This window comes from Phaethon aethereus, assembly GCF_964289735.1.
Source record: "Phaethon aethereus genome assembly, chromosome: 1".
Lineage (NCBI taxonomy): Eukaryota > Metazoa > Chordata > Aves > Phaethontiformes > Phaethontidae > Phaethon > Phaethon aethereus.
This window is the reverse complement of record NC_138575.1, coordinates 76443366-76468363: the sequence shown is the minus strand read 5'-3', so window position 1 is coordinate 76468363 and position 24998 is coordinate 76443366. Positions and strand designations below refer to the sequence as shown.

At 41.5% G+C, this 24998-nt stretch overlaps 1 protein-coding gene across 4 annotated transcripts in view; it reads left to right on the top strand.

Annotated features, from left to right (window-relative positions):
• The window catches only part of ITPR2 (inositol 1,4,5-trisphosphate receptor type 2), a 272920-nt gene that overhangs the window by 223722 nt on the left and 24200 nt on the right, over positions 1-24998 (top strand). For all 4 annotated transcript variants that reach the window (XM_082011567.1, XM_082011566.1, XM_082011565.1 and 1 more), the window contains 9 exons: positions 2479-2586; positions 5052-5244; positions 7904-8029; positions 10915-11090; positions 12404-12568; positions 14712-14907; positions 16917-17003; positions 21753-21880; positions 23675-23840. In XM_082011567.1, the coding sequence (XP_081867693.1) occupies positions 2479-2586; positions 5052-5244; positions 7904-8029; positions 10915-11090; positions 12404-12568; positions 14712-14907; positions 16917-17003; positions 21753-21880; positions 23675-23840 (1345 nt within the window). The remainder of the gene's footprint in view (positions 1-2478; positions 2587-5051; positions 5245-7903; positions 8030-10914; positions 11091-12403; positions 12569-14711; positions 14908-16916; positions 17004-21752; positions 21881-23674; positions 23841-24998) is intronic.

Below are 24998 nucleotides of genomic sequence, written 5' to 3'. Positions count from 1 at the left end.
AAATGGTATTTCCAATTCTGTACACAAAAGTATGTTTATAAAAGAAGTTTTTTGTGGTAAAAACGGGTATTTCTGAATCTGTGCCTGTCCCTTTTTCTAAACTGGCATAATTTTATGAGAAGAACTATGCATACATCCTTGACTTGTTATTTGTTAGAAAACTCAAAATCTTAATGGTTGGCATTGGAGAAAAGGGTCAAGATACAGGCAAAGTTCCTCTGTATTAGAGAAGATAAAAAAGGGGGAATATATATACTTCTGGTTATGCTAATTCATGGCTCCAAGCAGGGTGTGATTGTATTCTGTCTAGTCAGTTCTTTTGTTCGTATTTTAAAGAAGAGATATAGCCAAAGTAAAGGGCATCTGGAGATGGACAAAGGAAATAATTGAGTCACAGAGAGTCTTCTGTTTGAGGAGGGATGGGAAAGATAGGGATTGTTTTAATTTAAAGAAGAGACAAGTAAGAGAGGACGTGACAGTAGTGTACAGAATGATGAATGATACAGAGAAGGTGAATTGGGCGCTCTTGCTTGCCCTTTCATCAGTACAGAAGTGGAGGGACATTCAATAAAGCTGAAAGGTGAAAATAATAACACTGTTTAAAGGGAATTTTCAAACAGTTACTACCTTGTTTCCACACTTGTTTCTTGTTTCTCCATGATGCTAGAGCATATATTGAGGGGGATGCCAAAGACCTATAGAAAATGAATTCAGGTTGCCCTCTTGAGATGATGTTGTGGGTGTACTGCAAAGACTACTGACTGAATCAAGTTATATGGCTTGTATGAAGAAGAAGAACTAGTCAGATAGCCTTAATGATTCTTTTTAGCCTTAAAAATAAGTGGAAGTTGCATAAGATATTAATACATGTAATAAGACTATCTATACGTTCGCTAGATAAAGTAAAAAAGTAAATATTCAAGGAAGAAATCTATTATTGATGGAAAGCATATTGCTCTGCAGTCCCCTATGTGATTTTTTTTGCATGTCTCCCTGAATATCTGCGTGTGACCCTTTTATAAAAGGCTGATGTTCTACCACATTGGCTCAGGGCTCTACTGTCAGGACCAAGCAGACTTCTGTCCTTGAGGAGGTTGTAGGAAATACGTTTATTCTTCCTGAACATTCTTTTCTGTTATTCTCTTGCTTTTGGGCATTCCATGTATTATTCATCTTTAATTAATAAGTTTGTATCAAGATTCAGAAGAAATTTTATTTTGATCAGTAGATTCTAGGGAACTTCAATAAATATAATAACTTGGATATGTATCTCTTCCCCCACCCTTTCTTAGTGAACAAGGGGATGGTGAGACATGCAAATGGCTTATAAGTAAGCAGGATCACTTTCTGGCTAGGTTATTACAATATCTGTTTAGATCCATTGTAGCTTTCAGACTTGATCCCTGACACTCTTTTTGTAGATTTTATTTTATAATTTCTCAACATACGGTGTTTTTTTGTGTAGTAAACCCAAACCCACCTGTGGTGATGATCACTTCAAAGCCTAGTTCCTGCAGTCATTTTGAGTGCTGTGCCTGCCTCATTTCTAATGTCTGTGTCTAGTCTGTTGTGGTGATGTCTGCGTAGTGATTAAGACCTCGATCACGTCTGCAAGATAGCCTTTCCTTTCCTGCCTCAGTTTCCCTCACCTTACAATGGATGAAACACCTCAGAGATTCTGGATGAAAACCACTCACTATGATATAGGGAAAATTGCATTTTTAGTAGTGTTTCATCATGCCTTGTAATTAGGGCTTTGTTTCTCACTGATCTTAGAGACATTAAGACATTATGAGTGCATTTGCTGACATTCTCAGTATTAAACTTGGTGCAACTATCGAGCGTTTAAAGTATTTACTATTCAACAGGAAGAGATGTATTTTATGAGTCATGTAAAGTATATCATATGTAGAAGTTTGTAGGAGGAGATACATATTTGTGTGTTTGTGTGTGTACATATGTGCTATGTATATAAACTATACAGTTAAGAATGTATTTGCCTGCCACTGCAGTCCAGCTGCCTCTGAAACAGTTATGGACTTTATCTTGGCAGCCCTGAAATACCAAGCTACAACATGGTGAAGAACAGTTTAGCTATGTGAAATCACAGAGAAAATTTAGTTCTAAATGTAATTACCTAGCCAGAGATATGCAAATTCTGTGTCTGAACTTAAGTGAAAAGAAGCAGTCTAATTTTTTGGCATTTGTCAAAAGCCCTCCAAAAACCATCTAGGCTGCAGGCTAAGCTGCCTTTCATAAATCTCAGCTGAAGACTTGCTGCTGACTTTTTAAGACTAAATTATTTCTGTTGTTCTCAAGTAATTACATTTTTGTTGTTATCTGTGGAAAGAGCCCCACTGGTTTGACCATGTAAGTATATGGGGGTGGGGGAAGGAGGATTTGTGTTAGTTAAGTGGAGATGATAAAGCTGAAAACATAGCAGCAGGACATAAATCAGATTTTTTTTTCTTTTTCTAGTTGGCTCGTCACAATAAAACATTGCAACAGATGCTGAAGCCAGGGTCAGATCCAGATGAAGGAGATGAAGCCTTGAGGTATTATGCCAATCATACGGCACAGATAGAGGTAAAGAATTGCTCACTAGAAGATTGAATATGAGACAAGTTTGCATCTTGTGCATGGTATATTGCCTCCTTTTAAGCTTCTGAACAGCAAAGCTTATTCAAATGGTGTAGATTATTTATGAGAAGGAGAAGGTTGAATAATATGCTTTTGGCTATGGGAGAAAAAGGAATGCACCTGTATTAAAAGTGGTTCCAAATAATCATTTTACAGTAGCTTTCCTGTGTGTTACCAAACATGTTTTGTTAGGGAAATAATGACTGTGGATAGTAGCTGTGTCATGAAGTCAAGAATAATCTTGTATGGTACATCACTCAAATAAATAATCATGAGTTTCAAAGCCACTGATGCTAACTGATCAAATTAAAAGTTTGGCTGGAGTACAAAGAGGTTTTGAAGTGGTGTAGACATTCAGTATGGCTTTTGTTCAAAAGACCAAGGCTTGGCTTGGTTCATCAGTTCTGTTCTCTATTTTAAACTTTACCCCTGCCATGGATTGGATTTAGATCAAGATCCACAGAGGTATTAAGGTTCTTAACTCTTTTATCAGACCCTGTGCTCTTACAGATTTCATGGGATTATAGGCATCAAGATAGGAGTTAGGCACTGTAGTATCTCTAGTCCTTAGTGACTTCGTAAGGATGAGGATTTCTGTGGTGCAAAGATGGCTGCTGCAAGAGACTGCAGGAAGAAGAGGCATCTGGCTCTCTCTTGGAAATGCTGTGTCAAGTCCAAAATTGTCCGAGTAGGAAAACTGCACAGTATGGTTGCACATAGGCTCAGCCTGAACCTGAGCCAGTAGTTTCACCTTCAGTGGGCTCCCAGGCTCCATCAACATTGGACCTGAGCTTGTGTGCGTAGGGAGCCGTCTAGTGCAAGCTCCTCAGGTCCATATTGTCGTGGCTGCCATCAAGACAGGCCATGGCTGGGTCCTTCCCTGCTTCCCACCATCCTTTTTGCTTGATACTGGTCACATTATCCCACCACAGGATGGATGGAAGCTCCATGGCTGTGGTTGTCCAGAAGGCAGCTCAGTGTTCCACTTAACATATTTTAATACTTTAGGTGCTCCTGAGGTATCTCTTAGCAATTATAAGCCAAGTTGCCTGGGTAGGTTGTAAATTTAGGCGTGAAACAAGCACTGTGATCTGCTTTTGTGAGGCCAATAGTTTCTTCCTGGTGTAGTTTCTGAAATCTCCTAAAACCTCATGGCTGCAAAGCCTGTTCCTCGAGCAGATATGGAGGCCTTTGTTCTCAGGGAGGCTTTTTAAATGTCATTCTGCAGAGGAGCACATGCAGCCTATCTCTTCATTTGAGTCCCTGACGGAATTGAAGACATGCCGTCAGCTTCCTTTACTCGCCCTACCAGGTTAGCCGCTAGTCACGTAGTCCCGTTGCACAACTGCTGGCCTGAGACAGAACTATTCACTTAGGACACTTCAAAATAGTCTATTCAAATTTCACATAGTGCACATGCCCATGGGCAGACAATTATCCTTCGTCTCTAACACAAATGTGCTTGAATATGTTACTCTTAGAAATGGCTCAAAATGGGTGGTTTTAAAGTATGTTCACATAATAAATATGAATTAACAGAGAGAAAGAAGGGTTCTTGAATGCAGGACTGTCACTGGAAAAATGAAGCTCAACCCAGCATTGCTGCTACATCAAATGGATGTTCGCTGGTCTTTCACTAAAAGCAGTCCTGGACCTGTTTGGCATTTCAGATATAGCACCCCTATATCAGGGTATCTCATTTGTTTGATTTGAAAGTCAAATAGTGGGTTCTTTTTCACTGGTGGCTGTACAGAGACATCGATCTAAGAGTCAAGATGAGTTTTCTAACCATTCCTCTATTATTAGTAATGTAGAGTCCATGAGTAGAGTGGAGAAGCAATTTTGATGACAGTGTAGGGAGATGGAATAAAATCTAGCTCACTCGATGGTAACTCGGTAGGCCCTGAAATACAAACAATGCAAAACCTTGGGTTTTGCCAAGTAAGCAGATAAAGGCTGACAAGATATGGGTGCTGTCTAAGGAACAAGGTGCTATTTTTGCATGTTCACCTTCACAACTTATCTCATCATAGAAATAAAGTCAAGGTGAGAAAAGAATTTTGTAATCTGAGCAGAAAGCCCCTGAACTTCTGCACTGTTTACTGGGAGAGATTCATTTCAATTTATTGCAAGATTGAAGCATTGTGCATCAGAACATTTTTTATATTTGGGGGAATTTTGGGCCTAGGTTTTGCTTGAGACATGTATTTGCCACCTTATTTTTAGGCAGGCTTTTGAGGATAGAAAAGCAGTTTTACTTTGTTTTAGGATAGATTGGTTCAACTTCATTGTAATGTTCAAATAATTTATGCAATAATTTATAAATAAAAGGGGTGCTGTGAACAAGAAAAGATATGGCAAAATGGTTGGAAAGTCACTGATCCTGAAAAAAATGTGCATTTTATTTATAGATTGTTCGCCACGATAGAACAATGGAACAAATAGTCTTCCCTGTCCCCAATATTTGTGAATTCCTCACTCGGGAATCCAAAAGTCGGGTGTTCAATACAACAGAGAGAGATGAACAAGGGAGCAAAGTCAATGACTTTTTCCAACAGACAGAGGATCTGTACAACGAGATGAAATGGCAAAAGAAAATTAGGAGTAAGTATTGCAACTTCAAAAAATAGCTTAATTATGCTAAAACCCTGCTTTTAAGCTGTCAATTTTCTTCATTTTAATAATACACTTTTCTCTGTTCACTCTGATACTGCAACAGACAAAACTGTTTGGGGCTTGAGAGTGTCGGTCAGCAGAGTGTAGGTCAGCTGAGACACTTGCATGCCACCGTAAAAGAGGCATACTGTAGAGCAGTTAGTAATGTAAGTAATGTGTTCAAGATGATGTTTGGACTCCAAAAGTTAAATTGAGGGATGGATGAACTGGGTGTAGTTCCACTAAACTCAATAGAGTTGCACCTAATTAAGCCAAGGCCCCTAATATTTAACAAAACCATATGTAGTTGCATATTTGAGGTTTTCAGATTCCTAAAAGACCATTAAAAAACTTGTAAATGTCAGTCACTTAAAAACATCTCTCACCAGAACCTCAGCTGCTTTAAATCTGCCCGACTCCCATGGAGTCAGTTCTTCTCTGCCAGTTCACATCAGCCTTGCTCGACGAGGTTGCAGTATGCCCAGTCTGGAAGCCCATACTGGTATTCGTCCCAGGGTAGTGGGTCGAGGCGTTACGTACCACCTTCAGCTGCTGGCGGCTTGCAGATCTGACAGGCAGGGTCAAGATCATGACAAGGCTGCAAGCTAATGAAGCATCTACAGTATCCTTGAGGGATAAGGAAGAAAGTTATATGTTATATACATATATATATATATATATAAAAATACACAAGAGTGATCACTTCGATCAGTGCTAAAAAGCAGGTGCTGCTGGGGTGGCAGACGTCAGCTGTTTAACAGCTCACAGCAGCGTTACACAATTGATTAGGAAGGAAGTGAAGAATAGGAGCTATGGTCAGAGCAGCGGGGAGTTTGGGTAGTCAAAGCAAGATGGTTTAATGTAGCATCCTTAATGTGATGGCAACATGAATGTGGGTTACAGTTTTTAGAAATGTCAATTCCCGAGCTATAATTTTCAGAGGCAGCGGTAAGTTTTCAGTGTGAATCCTATCGGCCCAGGTCCGCCTCCCTTGGTGGCACTGTGAGAACTTGCCTGTACTGACAAACTGACCAGAATTGAAGTTGAAAAATAACCGGTTCCAGAATAACTCCCTATCTGCACAGTCTATTTGGGAATAAAAGTCACTATATTGTAGACAAATTACTCTAGTAACAAAATCATATCTGCGGTTTTTGCTTAAGAACACGAATAAAAGAGCCCAACCCTACTTACATAGACCAGATCTGCCTAATGCTATAAGCAAAGAAAATAGGCTTATTTTTATTCAGAACAGAAATTCCTCAATTCCTTTCATCAGTGGAATGGCCCACAAATTCCCATGTGTTTTTTTTATTTGAAAAGATAATACAGGTTGGGGGCTCGGTTCATTCTTTAGGCCAAGTGTCTGTTAGTGTGCAGTCTGTATTGCTTAGATTGACACGTGTCATTTGCAATGGCTCCAAATGCTTAAATCTCGGCAGCCAACAGCATACGGTTATCACAGTGAAATCTGAATATTTACCTAATCACAATTAAAGTCTATTTAGACTAAAGCCTGAGACAGTCATATGCAGTTGAAGGAGTCTACTGTTTATAAAAAGTTAGCTGGGTGCAGGCAAGTCACGGATATGCTCTGCATGCTTGCAGGAGGCTCTCAGTACTTTAAAATCTAATTAATAGGAATACATCAAATAAACGTCTCTGGCTAGAAATTTTTTCACACCATTGCACATAGAGTCTTGTTTTAAACGTTCATTTAAACGTATTCTAGTGCAGTCATATATATGAAGTCCTTGCCTGGGTCTTAGTACCCTCTGAGCTTGTTCCTAGCCTTTTTGCTGAATCGTGTATGCGACTCTGGACACAAAATCTTAACCCTGTTTTGCCCTAGTTCCTTTTTAGTCTTTTCTAACTAGGTTTTAAGTTCTTTGGGCTATAGACTATTTCTGTGTATTTGTACAGCACTTCACATATGGAGAGCCTGGTTTCGTTTGAGTCCTTTTAAGCTGGAGTACAGAGCTGTTTATCAGCAGGTGACCTTGGACGTCTGAGGATCATGCAGGAAGCAGTCAGCTTTCATAGAATCAAATCCCAGTCAGACCAAATTTTACCTGCTCCCCAAAGCAGATCAAGATGTATTTAGTTTGACAGAAGTGGGGAAAATACCACCGTTCTGCAAGCTTGCCTATTTCAGTGTTCTTTGAATAACATCATCAGTGTACTTGGTCCAAATGAGTCATTTGGATGACCCGTTCTGGGCCTTCTGGTTGACTGGGATGCAGAGTGCTGAAATGTATTTCCTTGCTTGACTTCGTGCACAGAGGCAGGTGAGAAGACCCCTTCACAGAAGATCCAGTCCTACAAACTTAGCAGAGGCAAAACCCTGATGTATAATAAACTGTATTGGGATCTTTGGATTAAAAGCTCTGCTTGAAACTATGTTTTATGGAAAACCTATGTTTAATATTTGCCTATTTTAAAAGATCTGCAAGATCTTTCTTTTTTTTTTTTTTTTCATTTAAAAAAGAAAATATTTTCTGCAGTTTTCTTCATTCATCTGTATTTTTGTTAATTCCCTTGAGGCCATTACTGATTGAGTTCCTGCCTGCTTTAATTTCATTAATTGTTGCTCTTCTCCCTTTTCTAGATAATCCCCCCCTGTTTTGGTTCTCCAGACACATCTCTCTCTGGGGGAGCATTTCCTTCAACCTTGCTGTATTCATCAATTTAGCAGTTGCTCTCTTCTACCCGTTTGGAGATGATGGAGATGAAGGCAAGTGGAGGTTTTTTTTTATTTTTCCTTTTAATTTTAGATGCTTTCAGTTCTAAATTAACACAGTTACATAAAACTGCACCTTCAGGTATGCTCATATCTGCAGAAGCCATTTAGCGTCTTCTAAGTAGGTACCAGATGTTGTCTGAAATGTCGTAGTTGATCTTCTGTGCGTCACATGTCCCATGCAGTGCGAAGTAAAATGGACAGAAAGTAATTGCTGAACTGAAGATCATCTAGATGATCTGAGCTAATTCTTTTCCTTTCTTTTTTAATATTGCCATATTGCAGTGTATTACTGCACACATTCAGTTACAGCTTCTGAGCTAAAGAGGGATTCCCGGTGGCAGACGGACTGAGATTCCTTAAAATTGACCAATATGAATGACTTGAGTCTTAAAAACATATGGAATAGAATAATTTGAAAACCAGCTTGCTGGGTTTTGACTATTTTGTTTATAGGGATAAAAGGACATAACTGTTGCAGAGGATAAATGCATTATATAAAAATATGTTTAGAATCTATGATTCTGTCTCTGCTTCGTCACATGTCACAGGAAATCTGGCAAATAATAAATTTCATTAAATAAATGCAGCAGACTAGTGGGAGGCCTCTTTGAATCCAAAACAAGCTTAATTGGGATAAAGGAGACTAAATAGTTCAGAATACTGGTAATGGGAGTGGAGCCATTCACCTCTGGGTCTTTGATTCATGTCCAGTGCAGTCAGTAATGTGACTGAAAGTCACCTCTGTCTGATGGCATGTGAGCTGGGCTGGTGGAAGCAGTCCAGCTTCTAGTAGATACATGTGCTTTTCACAAACACCAGAGTTGGCACCAGCAAACATTCCTGTTGGCTGGCTCAACAGAAAGGCAGCAGATTAAAGTATATTGGCATGGAGACCACGCTGCCCTTTCGCCCTGCGGGGTGGTCTCTGCAGGTCACGGCACGGGCATCTCCGCAGCCTCGCGAAGCAAAGTTTGCAGGGCTGTGCTGTGTAAAAGGGAAGCGGTTGTACGTGGTGCTTTGCTGTTTGTAAACTGAAGAGTCACTCGGCGTGCACCCGCGTTACAGCCCAGGCAGGATAAGAGAAGAAATAAAGAGTTAGAAATAAACCTTTTAAACTACTAAATTTTAGCTAATCTATACTCGTGGAAATCCTCTGGTCTGCACATCAGTAGGTATTAATACTTACTTTGAACTGCAGATTTGTATAGTATTAGTTTAAGTGGCCCCAGTAATCCAGTGACTTCAGTGATAGGATTCCAGTTCCTATTGCTTGTAAAAGCAAAAGCAGTTCCTGAGCAATAAGCAATAGGTGTGACCAAATGGGATTAGCAGGTCACGCGGCAGCCTCCTTATTTCTAGCCTCCCCCTCCACCAAAACCTGATCTGACAACCATGCGAGACAAATGATTGTCTCCCATTTTTCCCCTTTACCTTTGTGTAAATCCCCCCATACGTGGATGTCTGAGGTGCCTGGGCTGATCTAATCATCCCAAGAATGATGCCTTTGAGATTTCTGCAGTTCTTACATCATGTGACATAAGCAAAATTGTGCTCCACGTGAGGACTCCGTGCCTCCGGCGTGCACGTCTGCACGCGTTACCAGTGTGGGTCCTGCAACGTGAAATAGTTTGACTTGCAGTAGGGAAGAAGGAAAAATAATTTGTTAAAGAAACTCTGAGTGCTTTGGCCTCACCTTTCAGATCCACTTGGAAGTTATTTTTTAGGATCCATTAAAAGTTTCCAAATCTTGTTGGCGAAGAAACTATCTGACAGAGCTGCCCTCTGACAGAACGAGCAGGTTCACCTCCTGCCAAGGATATAAACACTCCTGAACTTTGGAAAAGTTCGGATGCCATCTGAATGCTGAGGCTAGGGCCTCATCTCTTTGTTTGCTGATCCCACTGATGCTGCTCAGCTGTGTATCCGTTGCCAAAGAGTTAGCATGATTTCTATTGTGAGTCTAGCTAAATTTTCTACTCCCTTGTCCCCCGTCACTGACCTCTCAGTTCATCTGATAACTATAGAAGTCAGTGTGCAAGTGTGACGGTGCCCTGAGATCTGAATGTGCTTTTTATATCGCAGCAACATGGTGTGTTTCCAGGGCTTTAAGCAGAGGAGAGAGGGAAAACAGGGGCATCGCCCAAAACTCGGGCAGAGCCTGGAGCCAGCATCTTGCAGAGTGGCAACGAGACCGACTCTGGAGGCCGCGGCTCGCACGCCCGCAGGAGCTCTGCAGGACGCGGGACCCGCCACCTCCCCAGGAGCCAGGCGCGGCTGTTCAGCCGCTCGCGGCGGCGCAGATGCTGCCCGCTCCTGCCGAAGTCCCCGCGGCTGCCCCCCACCGCAGCGAGTGCCTTGCTCCCGTGCAGAGGCGGAGGCTGCCGCTGAACGGCCGCAGCCGTTCAGAGGAAAGCTGCTTTTCTTAAAACCGAGGTGCTCTGGTGCGGCAGGGGATCGGAACGTGCGGCTGCGGCGCGGTGCCACTTGCTGCGCTGCGCTGAGGACCGGCTATTTCTGTAGCCTAGCAATCATGGAATTAGACTGGAGGAGCCCTAATGATCCCTGCAGAAGGGAGCTGATTAGTAGCTTGCTCCAGGAGAAGGGTAAACTGTTTAATCTCTGAGCGCTCCTCGGATTTTAATGGCAATTTCATGAGCTGCTCTTCTTATTACCTGTGCAAGAAAAAAATCAACAATGCTATGATAATAACAGCTCTTGCCGCAATGAGGGCAAGTTGTGGTCAGCAGTTGTGATGCATGAATCATGCTTTTTGTTAGCTATATTGGCAAAGGAATTGATCTTTTGGATCTGTTTCTTGGTGAAAAATGGAGTCTCCAAAGATGCCTTTCTCAAATCTCCCTTTCTTCTCTATACAGGCACGCTCTCTCCGTTGTTTTCACTCCTCCTTTGGATAGCAGTGGCGTTTTGTACAGCAATGCTGTTTTTCATCTCCAAGCCTGTTGGCATTCGACCCTTTTTGGTGTCCATTATTCTCAGGTCTATATATACTATAGGGCTCGGTCCTACCTTGATACTTCTTGGTGCTGCTAATGTAAGTACTTAAAAAGCAAGCAGAATTTCCCTTTCAGCAGGAGCAGAGATATTAAGGGTCTCCCATTAAAAAAAGCCCTTGGTTAGAGCTGTGCAAAGAACTTCTTTTTCTGGCTCACTGGTTAACCCCCCCAAAAAAAAAAATCATTTCCAGTCATCCTCAAACAGCAGTATCAGCAAAGTGGGAAGCAAAGAAAAAAAGATGTTTTGGTTTTGTGCATATGCAAATATTTTAAAAATAAAAACAATATGAAATGTAAAGAAATATTGCTGAATAAGGGGAATCAAATTTACAGTTTCTCATGTTAAAAGACTAATTTTCTCTACCAGTCTGCTCAGCAAAATTGACACGTATCTGTGAGATGTTTCTGTGAGCTTAAATATGGTTTTGAGAAGAAAAAAGTTTTCAAAATTAAAAATTCTCTCGGCCCTTTTCCAGATCTATTAACTTAGACATGAGTAAGTTTGCCTGTTTACTGAGCTTGGTAAGATATACAGTCATGCTTAAAAGTCATCTGTTTAGATTTCTGCCTGACTGTTACAGCTTTAATTCACCTGCGCACCAGGCAGCAAAGTATTGGGCTGTTTGCCACCAGTTCTGTGGCAAAACCTACCCAGACATATAGTCAAAGGTAACGGCAAGTGAGCAGCACTTGCTCGTGTCAAATTTGTTAAAGAAAAAACATGTTGAGTCCTCATTGCTTGTGCTGGGCTACCAAGTGGATGAGGTTAGCCCTTTTCATATTTACTTCTGCACCACTGTTCATGTGCAGGCAAAGCTCAGGAGCAACGGGGAATCTGATGCTGCTGCTTTAAATACTTCAAAAATGCCCCCGGTATTACTTTTTCTTTACGGATTTTATATTGAAAAACATGATCTGAAAGAAATGGTAGGTCTCGCACACGCACCTCCTGTTGTGTTACTGTTGTTCGCTTTGTAGTAGCATGCCCAGCTGATCTTACATGGTCTTGGGTCTAAACTCAAAATTGTTAGGAATTCACTCCCCAGTTGTTTTTTTAATGCCTTATGACATTAATCCCGCCCTACCTACTCACTGATGTTACAGAAGGAAATCACAATGTGATGAGGCACAGTGCAGCGTTAGAGGGGTGATGTACTGCCACTTACTCTCATGGGCTCGTTCCCAGTGTACTTCCCTTGGGAGTTCCATTTCTTTCATCTGACTCCAGCTACCTAAAAGTTGAACATTTAGTCAAAGCAACCTGTCTACACTTTCTGCACACTGCAGCAATGCAAACAATAACAGGACTTTTCCTGATGGAATAAACCTAGCCTTTGTTACTCCTCCACAGCTTTGTAACAAAATAGTGTTTCTGGTGAGCTTTGTTGGGAACCGTGGAACTTTCACCCGTGGCTACAGAGCGGTCATCATGGACATGGCTTTTCTCTATCACGTAGCATATGTCCTGGTCTGCATGCTGGGCCTCTGCGTGCACGAGTTCTTCTATAGTTTCCTGGTAAGTATGTGCTTCTGTGGAGGGGAAAACTTTGCAAAAATAGAAAATACCGTTACCCTTGCAGCTGTCTTCAATTTCTTCCTGACAATCAAGCCAAATCATGTTGTATTTTTAGCATGCCGTTGTGTTGCTGCCCCTTAGGAGCTGCTGTTTTCATTAGAACCTGTTTCTGCTAGGACTTACTTTTAGAGTTGAAAGTTTGCTCATTTCTTTTCAGACAATCATCATACAGCCCACTCCTTTCTCCCACCCTTCCCCAGCACATGTATATTCTGTGTGTATTGTTCCTGTATCTAGTGTCAGTCATAATCTCTTTGGGACAGGAGTTGTCCATCATACTTATACCACAGGATCCCATTCCTCACTTCATCTTGCAGCCCTAATAAAATAAAAATATATGTATATATTACTTGGGAAATAGGGACGGCATGCCTCTGGTGTAGCAGGAAGATGCATCACTTCAAATGTATCCCACTTCATTTTCTTTTGTTGCCATTACCCAGATGGAATGCCTTTTTATAATATGATACAGGTGCAATGAAAATGAATCATACAGAATTATGCTAAACTCAGCTAACTGCTCCCTTCATGCTGAATAGCAGTAAAAGGTGTTCCACTGCACTTGTTTTCTAATCCTTTCGCTTTATACTGAGGCATGTGAAACTTGTAGGGAGACTGACTAAATCGTGGCTATTTACATGGGTTCACTTTCCTGTTGTATTTTTCTCAGCTTCCTGAAGAGTGGTGATCTCCCAACGTTTCACAGAGGTGTGCTAAGCGCATGAAAATTTTCAGGAGTTCAGTCCTTAACTTTGGTAGAACTCCTGTTGAAGTCAGGTTTTCCAGATCTTGACATTAAAGTCAACTTCAAAGTTTGGGCAGATTTCAAAGGAGGCAAGATTTTGTGGCTGTAGCTGCAGAACACTTTTCAAATGGATGTTACTCTCCTGCTTAAAAAATGAACAGCAAATTACCTGTTATTCCTCAATGAGTAAGAAGACCTCTACCTTAAAATACTTTCCAAAGTGCCAAGTAGTTTAAGACACATTTTATGTACTTAATTTTTCAGTGATGGCTGTTGACAGATGTCCATGATTTGTGGATGTTATAATTGTCCATGTTCCCAAGTTACTTCCAGGTGTTCACTTTGTAGTGCAAATATTCTAAACTCTAATATTTTTTTCCTCATTTTAAGCTTTGTCTTGTAAAGAATGAATGATAACTGTCTTTCCTCTTCCTTCCTTTGTTATTAATCCTTTCACAAGGCTGTGAATTTCAGATCTTGTGAATTGTGACTAATACCTTCTTCTGTGGACCGTTTTGATAAATCATAGTGTGTCACTTTATATCTGTAATCTGTGTGTTTTGAAGTGGAAATACATACATTATAGATAAAGTCCAAAGCACTACAGAACATCAATAGAATTGCAAGAGAAAAAAAGCTATAGGTTCCTGAAAAATTCTTGGCACATTTAATTGCTATTTCAGGCCTTTGACATTTAAAGCAGCATTATCTTAATGTATACTTTTCTTTAAAGTTAAATACCAGGAAAGCATATGGTGCAGGGTAAAGAAGAATAGATGTTTCTAGTTTTATACAAACAGTGAAATGAATTTAACTTTGTCCTAAAAGAGATGGCCCCAATCCTTGTACATGTGAGTGACTTTTAAATGATGGTATGAGCTCAAAGAAACAGCTTACAGACATGTAATTACTTGCATACATGAGTGCATTTTTGAGTTGTAGCCCATGCATGTTCATCAGATGTGAGATAACATGAAAAATTAATTTGTAGCTGTAGATCCATAGTATAAAGACACTTTTTAAATTTTAATTTAGGCTGGTTTTGAACATGGGGAAACAATGGATCTTGTTGGTAACCGTTACCCACGTCTGGATCAGGCTCATATGTAATGTATACTTAGTAGCTTTGGATTTTGCTGTGATCTGTCTTAAAGTTCTGTGCTAAATTCCTCCTATAAGCATGCCCAGCTCCCACTGAAATCCATGTGAATTGTCTGTTTATGACGCTGAGAATTTAGAACATGGCTAGATGTATGTTTCAGTAGATTGTTTTCCCATGTGGCATCTATATATTGCCTCATTTGTATTTGTTTTTTCTCTACTCTATGCTTTTCCCAGCTGTTTGATCTGGTGTACAGAGAAGAGACGTTGCTAAATGTGATAAAAAGTGTTACCCGGAATGGTCGTTCCATTATCCTCACTGCAGTGCTAGCACTCATCCTAGTTTATCTCTTCTCCATCATTGGGTTCCTCTTCTTGAAAGATGACTTTATCATGGAGGTCGACAGGTTGAAAATCAAGTCCCCTGTTGCAGGTATTGTTTTCTATATTATAATTTGCTTCCAACATATACCTTTTCTGTCTGCCTAACCTAACTTTCATCTAAGGAAATTCAATTTTTAATTTGTATCTGTGGGAGCAGAACTAACTCCATATACCTTAGGACTCAATTACTGCCTGGATAAAATTTAATGTGTAGGCTTGTGTTAGACTAGGCTTATCTCTTGAAATACTAAAATCTAACACTCACATTTGATTTATTATGTTTTCTTTTTGTACTCGTGCTAACATTAAAATAAGAATATTCTACAATTTCTAAGCATTTGAAAGAGCAACTCAAAGTGGATTCTTTTGGTTCTCATCCCACCATAAAAGCAGCTTATAGTATTTCTACCTAGTGCATGAGGCATGTGATCTTAACATGTTTAGTAGATGTATTCATTTGATTACTTTTTAAGCTTCATTGAGCAGAAATTTATTACAGAGTCCACACTTCTGGAGCATCTTTTAAATTCAGTGTGCATTTCACAAACATCACTGTTAGTGTATAATCCTGGCTTCAATAAAATCATTGTGAGGTTTTTAACCAGTTTTAAAAAGGCCAGGATTTCAGTTTTCTGGAATGAGAGATTTTACCGATATGGATAGAGAGTTACAAACTTGCTTTGCTAGAAGAATGCCAGATTTGGTCTGCGGAGATCTTTGTATATGCTGCCAAGCAGCCTGCTGGGAGCACGGGCAGAGAAGTAACTGTCTGCATAGAAATACCCGAGGATAGCTTGTGATTAAGTTCACAGAGGCGTGATTTTCCCAAACGCTGAGCTCTTCAGACCTGTACACAAGCACAGAGCAACTAGTGGGATCCACCCCGGACTGTGTGCACTCAGCGTTTGCCAGCCTTTTCCTAACCTTGTTATTTCAGGAAAAATAAAGCAACGCAAACAAGGTCATTGGAGACTCGTGGGCGTGATGTACTCATGTAGCTGTTTTGATGCGGTATGAAAAAAAAGGAACCTGGTGGATTTCTTTAACACACCTTTCTTTTTGCCACTGATCATCTTGAAAGGGCTAGGTTGGCTTGTATTTGACTTACCATTCATTTTTGGGACAGAACTTACAATGTGAAGTTTCACTTTGAAAGGTAACTGTGACCATCTCAGAAGAACAGATGCGAGGCTGCACGCAGCACTGGTCTGGTCCAGTGCAGCAGTTCCTGTGTGTTTGTGTTTCTTCTGTTGGGTTCTTGGCAGATTTTTGTGATGTGGGTATATTCTTGCTGGCTTTATACGTTGCCATTCCTGATCAAAAACTCATCAAGAAAATATGCTGACGATATAATGTTATGCATCCCAAGACAAGTGCTTTAATTTTTTTCTTTTTAAAGTAGCACAAAGAGAAAGACAGAGGGGATGTTTTCTGTGTTACACAGATTGTCTTAGACTGTTACTTTGGTTGTATGATTTTGCCGTCATTTTTTTCCTCCTAAACCTTTTTGTAGCTCTGATTTGAAATGCAGAAAATTGTTGAAGATGCACAAGATAAAGTTGGTTTGATAAAATCGAGCTGATGTACACATTTACCCACTTTGGGAATGTTAAATTAGTGTTTTACACAAACCCATACATATTTACAAATGAGTACCAAACTGTGTTATAATCCTTGAAAACTCTTAACTACATTCAGGGTAACTGAACGTCAGCTTGGTGTCCTTCTTGTCAGCTTTTGTGAATAATTTATTTAATGGTTTTAAAACTGACATTATTTTCATATCTGACAGTTGTTTCTTGCTTTGAATGTATTTTGTTCTAACCAGAAGTAGCAGCATTTGATGTAGATTCATTAATTTCAGGAGATGAAGTGGGAATAGCTGTGATACACAGTAAATATAAAACTAAAACTGTGTTTTGGTCCTTGTGATTGCTTTGAGCTGTTGAGGCACACTGAGGAAGGAGGAGTTGGTGGTGTAATTTGTTCTGCTTTTTCTTCTCAACTTTTCAAATCCACAGTATCTGTCTTTTTTTCAATATCCTGCTTTTTCCACAGGTGAAGTCCCCACTACAACCCTCACATCAATGATGGGAGCCTGTGCAAAAGAGAACTGTTCCACAAGCATCCCAATTATCAACCCAGGTTAGTACAAAAGTTCCCCCAAACTGATGGTCAGTTAGAACTGAGGGATTTGTGTGGTGTTATTATTATTTGGGATGCTTTTGCTAGTGTGAAGAGTGATGATCATTGCTGTTAAGTCAGAAGTGCTCAGCTTCCGCAGGGCGTGGGGCTTAGTTGGCGACTTGCCTTTAATGCGAGTGCTTCCCACACCTGATTTCCAGTTGCACTGATTGTTATTGCAAGAGCTTGCTGAGTCATTAGGCGTGAGCGTACAGGTTGCTTCTTTCTAACTGGCTTTGCTGAGAGAAGCAGCTTGCTCCTTACCTGCAGCATCCTCACCTGCACGCGGTGAACCGCTATTCGATCCATTCAGGGCCACGTTTAGGGTTGGTGTTAATGGCGTAGCATGTATCAGCAAGCTTTTGCCTATCCTTTTTGCATGCTTCTAGGCCAAGGTTGTAGTGTAGCCAGAAGACCTAAGAGCCCAGATCCAGGATCAAGTTACTGTGTCTTAACGAGTTACTGTGGCTCAGCTAAGCGCGGGCAGCAGTCCGTCTGTGCGTCCTCAGCTTGTGGCAAGTGCGAGGAAATGCGGACTGTTGCAAGCCTTGCTTGCGATAGGTGAGTTGTGTTGCTTCGTGCTTGTGACAAGTGAAGAGCTTAATTGCTGTGGTTCAGCAGATGAGTCCACCTGGGTTTACTTTGATACCCACATTATGAATCTGATCTATATGTCTGGAGGACCCTGTCAACTTCAAATATGCTCAGTTAAAATAAAAGGACTGCTGGGGCAGTTACCAGATACCAGTTACCAGATATTGGGTCAGGAAGGAATTTTTCCTAGATCAAACTGGCAGAGTGCTTTGCCCTCTTCTGTAGTTTGAGGTTACAGGGTCACTCAGGAGTTTTGTTGGCCAGATGCACTGCTTTCAGGGACCTTTGATGGTTGGTCTTACTCCATCTCTCCTACTCAGTTCCTGTGGCATCATCCGGTTGTGGTTGGTCTTTCATGACAGATGTTCAGTTTGGTTTGGTGTGTTGTGGCCTCTGCAGTGTGGCTGTGTGCACAGTGGATGGTCTACAGGCTTCAAATATTTACTGCCACAGTTGCCTGTGGTTGCTGGGGGCTGAAACTGAGGATATAAGTGGTCCCTTCCTATCCTGTGTTCCAGTATAACGCTGTTTCACATGCTTTATTCTTCCACTACTAATTTTTGAGTCTTTAGGATCAAGAGTTTCAGGGAGAGAGAGGGCTATAAAACTAGGCTTTTTCTCCCCAGCTGGTGTGTAAACAGGCCTCATAAACAACATGGGAAGCTGTCTGACTAGATACAGAAAACAGTCTAAGAGCTATTGGCAAAGCTGCTGCATTCAAAGAGTAATCAATCAGTCAAAAGAGACGCAGTGTGGCTTTTGCCAAGCTCTTTAAACGACAGAAATCTAACATTGCTTATTGTTTGGATAGTGTTTCTTTAAAATTAAACAATAATGAAAGGGGGCTATACAAAACATCTAAGTGTGCTGTCACTTAATCTTGGAGAAGTGTAATTTATGCAGTAACACTAAAAAAAAAATTCAGCAAGAACAGTTTTGCTCGTCTTAGCCAACGAATCACCTGTCAAAAAGTACTGCTCTGCCTTCTGTCTTCTCCTGGGACAGATCTCCTTTCTGGCGAAAGTGTGAGTGTGGTGGAATGCAAAGGCCTAAGATTTGGTGGGATTCATGCTGTAGCAGCATGAAGAAGTCCACAGCTGTCTGTAGGAAACATAAAATGTTCTCAATGGCACCTCAGGTCCAGAGTGGAGGCATAAATATGTTACTTTTCAGATCAGATCGCTGCTAATCATTTGTTCTGGTGAGACCGTGCTTCTGCCTTGAGTTTCACTGGTTGAACACGTGCTCAGGCGTTGCTCATGTTGGTGAGGGAGTTAACTTGGGAGCCAGTCTGCTCTGCTCAGGGAGCATCCCCTGTCTACAGCCTGCTTCCTCGCTGCTGCACTGAGCTGTCAGCATAAAAATATTTTGGCTCATCTCCCCCAGAGTCTCTCACTCTTCACTCCAGTGGCATTTCCCTATCACTTAAGTCTTTGCCTGGTGAAGCACTTAATCATTTAAAGGAACTTCACACCCTGCAGTACGTGGCTCTTTGTGCTCTGTAGCCCGTAAAGACCTGTGCTAGAAAAGTGCACAGATGCCTGTTTGTGAAAGGGGACATTTTCAAAGACTCCTTCCACTCCCAGTTCTGGTACCGCTCTGTGCAAGTGCAGCGAGACCCACGTGGACACTCATGTGTCTCCCGTGCCTGTGCTTCTGTTGGAGATCAGGCCCAGACGCCAGGTAGCTGGGGGCCATCAGATGAGGATCTTTGAAGTACATCTTCCTGTCATCCCGCTTACTGCCCTGTGATTAACATTGTGGAGTGGTCTTAGTACTTAACCTGCATTACCTTTGAATTAAACTTAATCAGAAGATACCTACCTAATGCTGTCTATCCACTAATGGGCCGCTCATCAGGCTGGAGCTGGTTGCAAATAAAAACCCCTGAACCTCAATTAGTGTCGACATTGGATTCTTAGCAACATTGCACTCTACAGATCCACTCCTTTTGGTAGTGTGAGCATCACCTGTTGTCAACAGGGGCTGAGTCTGGACTATGGGTGCTGCTGAGCACCAGGGCAAAGCAGCTGAGGCAGAACATGTGCCTGTAGGGTTATCCAGCTCCTGGGTTGAAGGTAGCTCTTATTTCTCCATGTCTGGGAGTGGAAGTAGGGTAGACACACGGGTGTCTCCACACTCCCCACTGCTTGCATTACTGCACTGGAGGTTTCTGCCAACTTCAGGCTGTCTGCTGCCTGATTCTCTGGCAAAGAGCGACCTGAGCTTGCTCTTTCGGGTGCAATGCGGGATGCTGATTCTCTGTGTTGTAAGATGTGCCGGTCAGCTGATGAGCAGTATCTTGCATCTCTCTGAAGCATGGGCTTGCTCTGAATTTGCATCTTGGTGGACATGGAGAGTTGCAAAGTCGGGTTTCTAGCAGATAATTCTCTCTGGTGTTGTGGCGTCCAGTTTGTAGCCCTGGTTTATCCTCACCGTTCACCAAGATCTGACCATCTGCTATTTCCAGCACCTGCCCCTGGTCTTGTGAGCAGTGAAAATCTTCTTCTGTAGTTATCTAAATAAAATAGAAGCTGCAGCTTGTAGAAAGGTTTTTAATTTGTCTTGTGGCACAGATACTAGCTCAAAAAAAAATAGATGGAGTAACGTTTGGAAGAAGGAAATAAAGGCAGCATACAAAAGCAGAGGAGATGAATTGGTATGACTAAGATCACAGTGCTAGTAAAAAATTTCCAGATGTGACAGAGAAAAAAAGGTTTTATTGTTTCAAACCTTTCAGTTTCAATATTTAAGCATTTTTTTTTAAAGTCTGGAGTTATTCCTGGTAGTAGTGTCTGTAATGACTGTATAGCTTAACAGGGAAGATTATCCTGATGTCTGCTTTTGCTTTTCTTTTTACTCAGAGTTCCTTAAATCAGGAGTTCTTTCTCATTTAATTTGCTTGTGTAGCAAAAGCAGTTGTGGCAAATGCAGCAGATACCAGCTCCATTCTGCAAATACCAATCGTGATGCATGCACCGCAATTTGGGAACCCATGTTTTAAATCCAAATTGCTTGTCTGTAATGTGAGTGCTTTCAGTCAATTCAATTTATCAAAGTCTATCTCAGTGCCCCAGATGTGGTGGTTTGGGGATGTTAAATATGCTGTTTCAGTTAACTATCACAGCAGGATGTTGTTATTTATTAAACTATGTTACAATAAGTGCATGAAGCAAACCAAGTGCTTAAGCAAACGTCTCCCTAAAGAGAAGGGAAGGCAGGAGCAACAGCAGTCACAGCCCTGACCCTTCAGTGCGAGCCAGCAGGACACAGGGAACAACTCAAGCAGGGCTCTTCAAAAGACGCCTGTTGATGCAGCCGCAGCATGGCGGGGGTGAGTGCGTGGTGGGAGGAATTCTGGCCGGGGCGGACGAAGTCCCCCCGGGGACTGGTGTTCCAGCCCAGCTCCTCTGCACGTTCAAGTATCTCCTGCACAATAGTACCCTCTGTGGCTCGGCCAAAACCACGCAGCAGCTCTGCAGCAGAGATAAGAATAGAATCCAAGTTTTCAAGCTGAGGTCAGAGAGAGTCTTTCATTTAATGTGTATCAGACCTGCGCTTGGGCACGTGTGCAAGTGGAAAGATCATGGCCAGATTTACTTGTAGAAAAGCCAGCCCCTCCGTAATGATTTGAAATGCTAACATGACTTGGCTTGTACATGAGTAGGTAGAGGAATGATTTCACAGGGAGGCGGTCCTTTTACAAATGTGCTTCTAATTCTGTGTTTATATGGCTTCTCCTGTATGTGTCAACTGCGCACAGGAGGCCCACTGAAAAAGGAGTCGTGCTGAAACCGGAGGGAGTGCTTGCAAGGAAAAGGGGCACTGCCGTGCATAGAGGTGGCAGCTCCGGGTCATTAACAGAGTTACTGGTGGGAGAACTGCTTGGGATTTTCTCTGTCTCTCTCCAGGCTAAGTAAGCCCGATGTGCCTAAGTGTGTCACCAGCAGTGATGTGCAAATGGATAGGGATGATCAGTGAAATTCTAGTTGAAGAATATGCAAGGCAGATGTGTGTGGCAGTTGCTTTAATAATACAGAATTGTGGCTTTGTTTGATGAGTGATCGCTTGAAGCTGAATTGGTGGTTCCTAAAGCTGCTGCTCTCCTGTTTGCAGGTGAAGAGGAGGAGGACGGAATAGAAAGGACCTGTGACACCCTGCTCATGTGCATTGTGACCGTACTAAACCAAGGCCTGCGAAATGGTGGTGGTGTGGGAGACGTGCTCAGAAAGCCTTCCAAAGATGTAAGTGTTTTGGCTGAAGAAATGCATTACTCCCTGTGCATCTCATGAATGCCAAAGTCAGTTTTTGGAGGTTATAGACAGTATTTGTATGTAGTCTGCTTTAACGTCACACAGTTGATTTATCCATGTAATTTTTACATCCCAGATGGAATATTTAATGGGAAGAGCTAAGCTTGGTGTGATGATGATACTTGGAATAAAGTAACTCTAGGTTGTAGTTTACGCCATCTGAAAAGCGTATTGTAACCTTCCAAGCACTGCTAAGAAGTGTTGCTGGACCAGATCACTCTTCTATTACATGAGGAATTATAAATGCAAACTTTTGAAAGGGATTGATTGATGAGTATATGTCAAGACCCTCCACTGTAGTACATAAGGTGTATTTTTAGCTGAAATTCAGCATGGCATCTGGAATAGGTCCTATTGTTTACTTGTACTCAACTAGCATTGAAGTCAAAACAGAATTTCATATATCGTGGTCTTTGTCCCCTTCCAGAAGTTTCCTCCAAAATTCACTTCATTTAAGGACTACTCATAATATTTGTGTGGTTTTATGCATATTTTTTTTTAAGTTCAAAAAGAACATTCTAAATCAAGACAACCTAGCAGCACTTTGCTTGGTGACCCACACCAGAACACAGGATTAAATTTACAAGTAGGATCTCAACAGGGCTTGCAAGAGTCCAGAGATGAATAACTCAGATCTGGATGGAAGAGCTTCTTGTGCTGGTAGTAGGAATCTAGGTCCTATATCATAGACTGAGAGGTTCTACAGGAACCATAGTCCATCCCCATAAAGTCTGTAAACACTTATAGATTTTGAAAATTACCCTTGACACTTAGCGGTTATTTAACGCTAACTACGTTAAAGCACTTCACAAAGGGTAGCACTATTATCCCAATGAATGTGTGGAAAACTGAGAAAATCAGTGATTTCCAACTCAATATCATGGTGAAGCAAAGGACTTGGGTTTTGTGTTCCTCCTCCTTGCACTGAGCATTGTCTCCTGTTCGCCACAGAACAACTTTTCTATTTTTAGAGGTGTCAGTGGGAGTCCAGTCCAACCTTTAAGAAGGAAAGTAGCTACGATGTAAAAACAAGAGTGTGTTCAAATGGGGAATATGAGCACTTTATGTGTGTGTGCACGCATGTGTGTATGTGTGCGTGCATGTGCATGTTGCATTCCCGAAAGAAAGGAGCTTGGTCTGCCTGCTCTGAGCCAGCTTACCAGCCATACGACTGCATTAGCACCCTGCTAAAATCAGTAACATGCCCTGCTTGGGCACAGGGTATAGTAACCTGGCCTTGGCATCACACAGGCACGCTCCCCTGGTTTCCAGTTGTTCGGTGTGAAGACTTGGCGTTAGCCTGGAATATTCCACAAAGACTTATCGTAAGCGTATCCCTGTGTGCCAGAAGGTAGTATTAAGAAGAGCTATCATTGCTTTCAGTGGGTACTAGTAACTGTTTTTGTACTGGCAAGGTAATTGTATTCAAGTGAGCACTACACTAATGCATCTACGGTGCATCCAGTACAAGCTAGTCTCTTCTTCGTGCTGCGTGAAACAACGTAAAGGACAACAGGAGTCCAAGAGCGATGAGAGCACATGAAGCCAAATCTTCTTTGCTTAGTCACATAGGTAGTCGCTCTCTATTTCTGTGAGTCAGGCTAGCAGAATTTGGCACATGAAAAGAAAAGTGCGTAGCTTTGCTTGAGCTAATGTGAAAATGTTGTTTAATATTTTAGAGGTGTGCTATTTTTATATCTTATTGCAACCTTATTATTGTTTCAGGAGCCCTTGTTTGCTGCGCGAGTTGTTTACGATCTTCTGTTTTACTTCATTGTCATAATTATTGTTCTAAACCTAATCTTTGGAGTCATCATTGATACATTTGCTGATCTCAGGAGTGAAAAGCAGAAGAAGGAGGAAATACTAAAGACAACTTGTTTCATCTGTGGTAGGTGTTACTGAGCTGTTGAGACATTTGATGGGGAAAGGATTAAAATGAACTATTCATCAATAAATGAAGCGTGGACCTAAGGGGTGGTTATCTTCTACAAGGAAAGTCTGTAAAAATATCAGAGTTTGGTTCCAATTTATTCCCTCTTAGTAGGAAAAAGATTTGGTTTAGGAGTCAAAAGCTAGCTTTGCTAAGAGATGGCTTCACAGTCTCCACCCCAGGATCTGAGGGAGAAGAACTGTCTCACACTCACATCGTCACCACTAATGGAGATGGTGCAGCTGCTGACTTTATTTCACAAAGCGTGATGCAGATGAAAGTACAGCTTACTATTTCACAGCACAGTGCATTCCAGAAGGGTAACAACGGCAAAACTCGCCTGTTTCACAAGGTGATATGAAACAGGGAACAAAAGAATTAAATGAAAATCATCCCCACAAAACCCACAGATAAATCACGCTTATTTTGAAGAGCACTCACAAAGGGCACAGACCTTCAGTCCCCTAGGGGACTTTAGAAATACCTTCTTTTTAGTAGGCTGGGTGTTGTTTCCAGGGTTGTACTGACAGGGATGAACGTTGTGCAGAGCACAACAGCTGTGGTGTCTGCGGAAGGCTCCACAAGGGATGCACGGAGGAAAGCTGTAACACGGAGGCAAACACTTGTCCTTCCTTACTGTGGTATTCTTCTTCAGAGATTTGACCCGTTAGAGGAAAAAAAGAAAAATTCTTACGACTACAGCTCTGTAAAGACTCTGTGACTGCGAAGCTGCAGAGACTCACCCTCTCTCCTAGGTTTAAGCACACAAACAATCCCACCGCAGCTTAAGTGGGACTATTCCCATGCTCGATGCTAAACATGTGCATAAATCTTTGCAAGATCAGGACCTAGATTGCACACTGTGTGCTTACCAGTATACATTTAGAAAGAATCAGAGCCAACACTTGTAAAGCACTTTATAGCCCTCAGCATAGAAGGCACTGTAAAACTGTAACATATTTATTATATTGTTATTGTTATTAAGAGGAAATATCACAAAAGAGAATAAACGCTGTGCTGAAAGAATCCTGTCAGGAATGCCTTCTGGCCTGGTATTTCTTGCCTGGCAGTTACTGTATGCGGTTATAGCTTTTAAATTAAGATCCTTCAAATTTA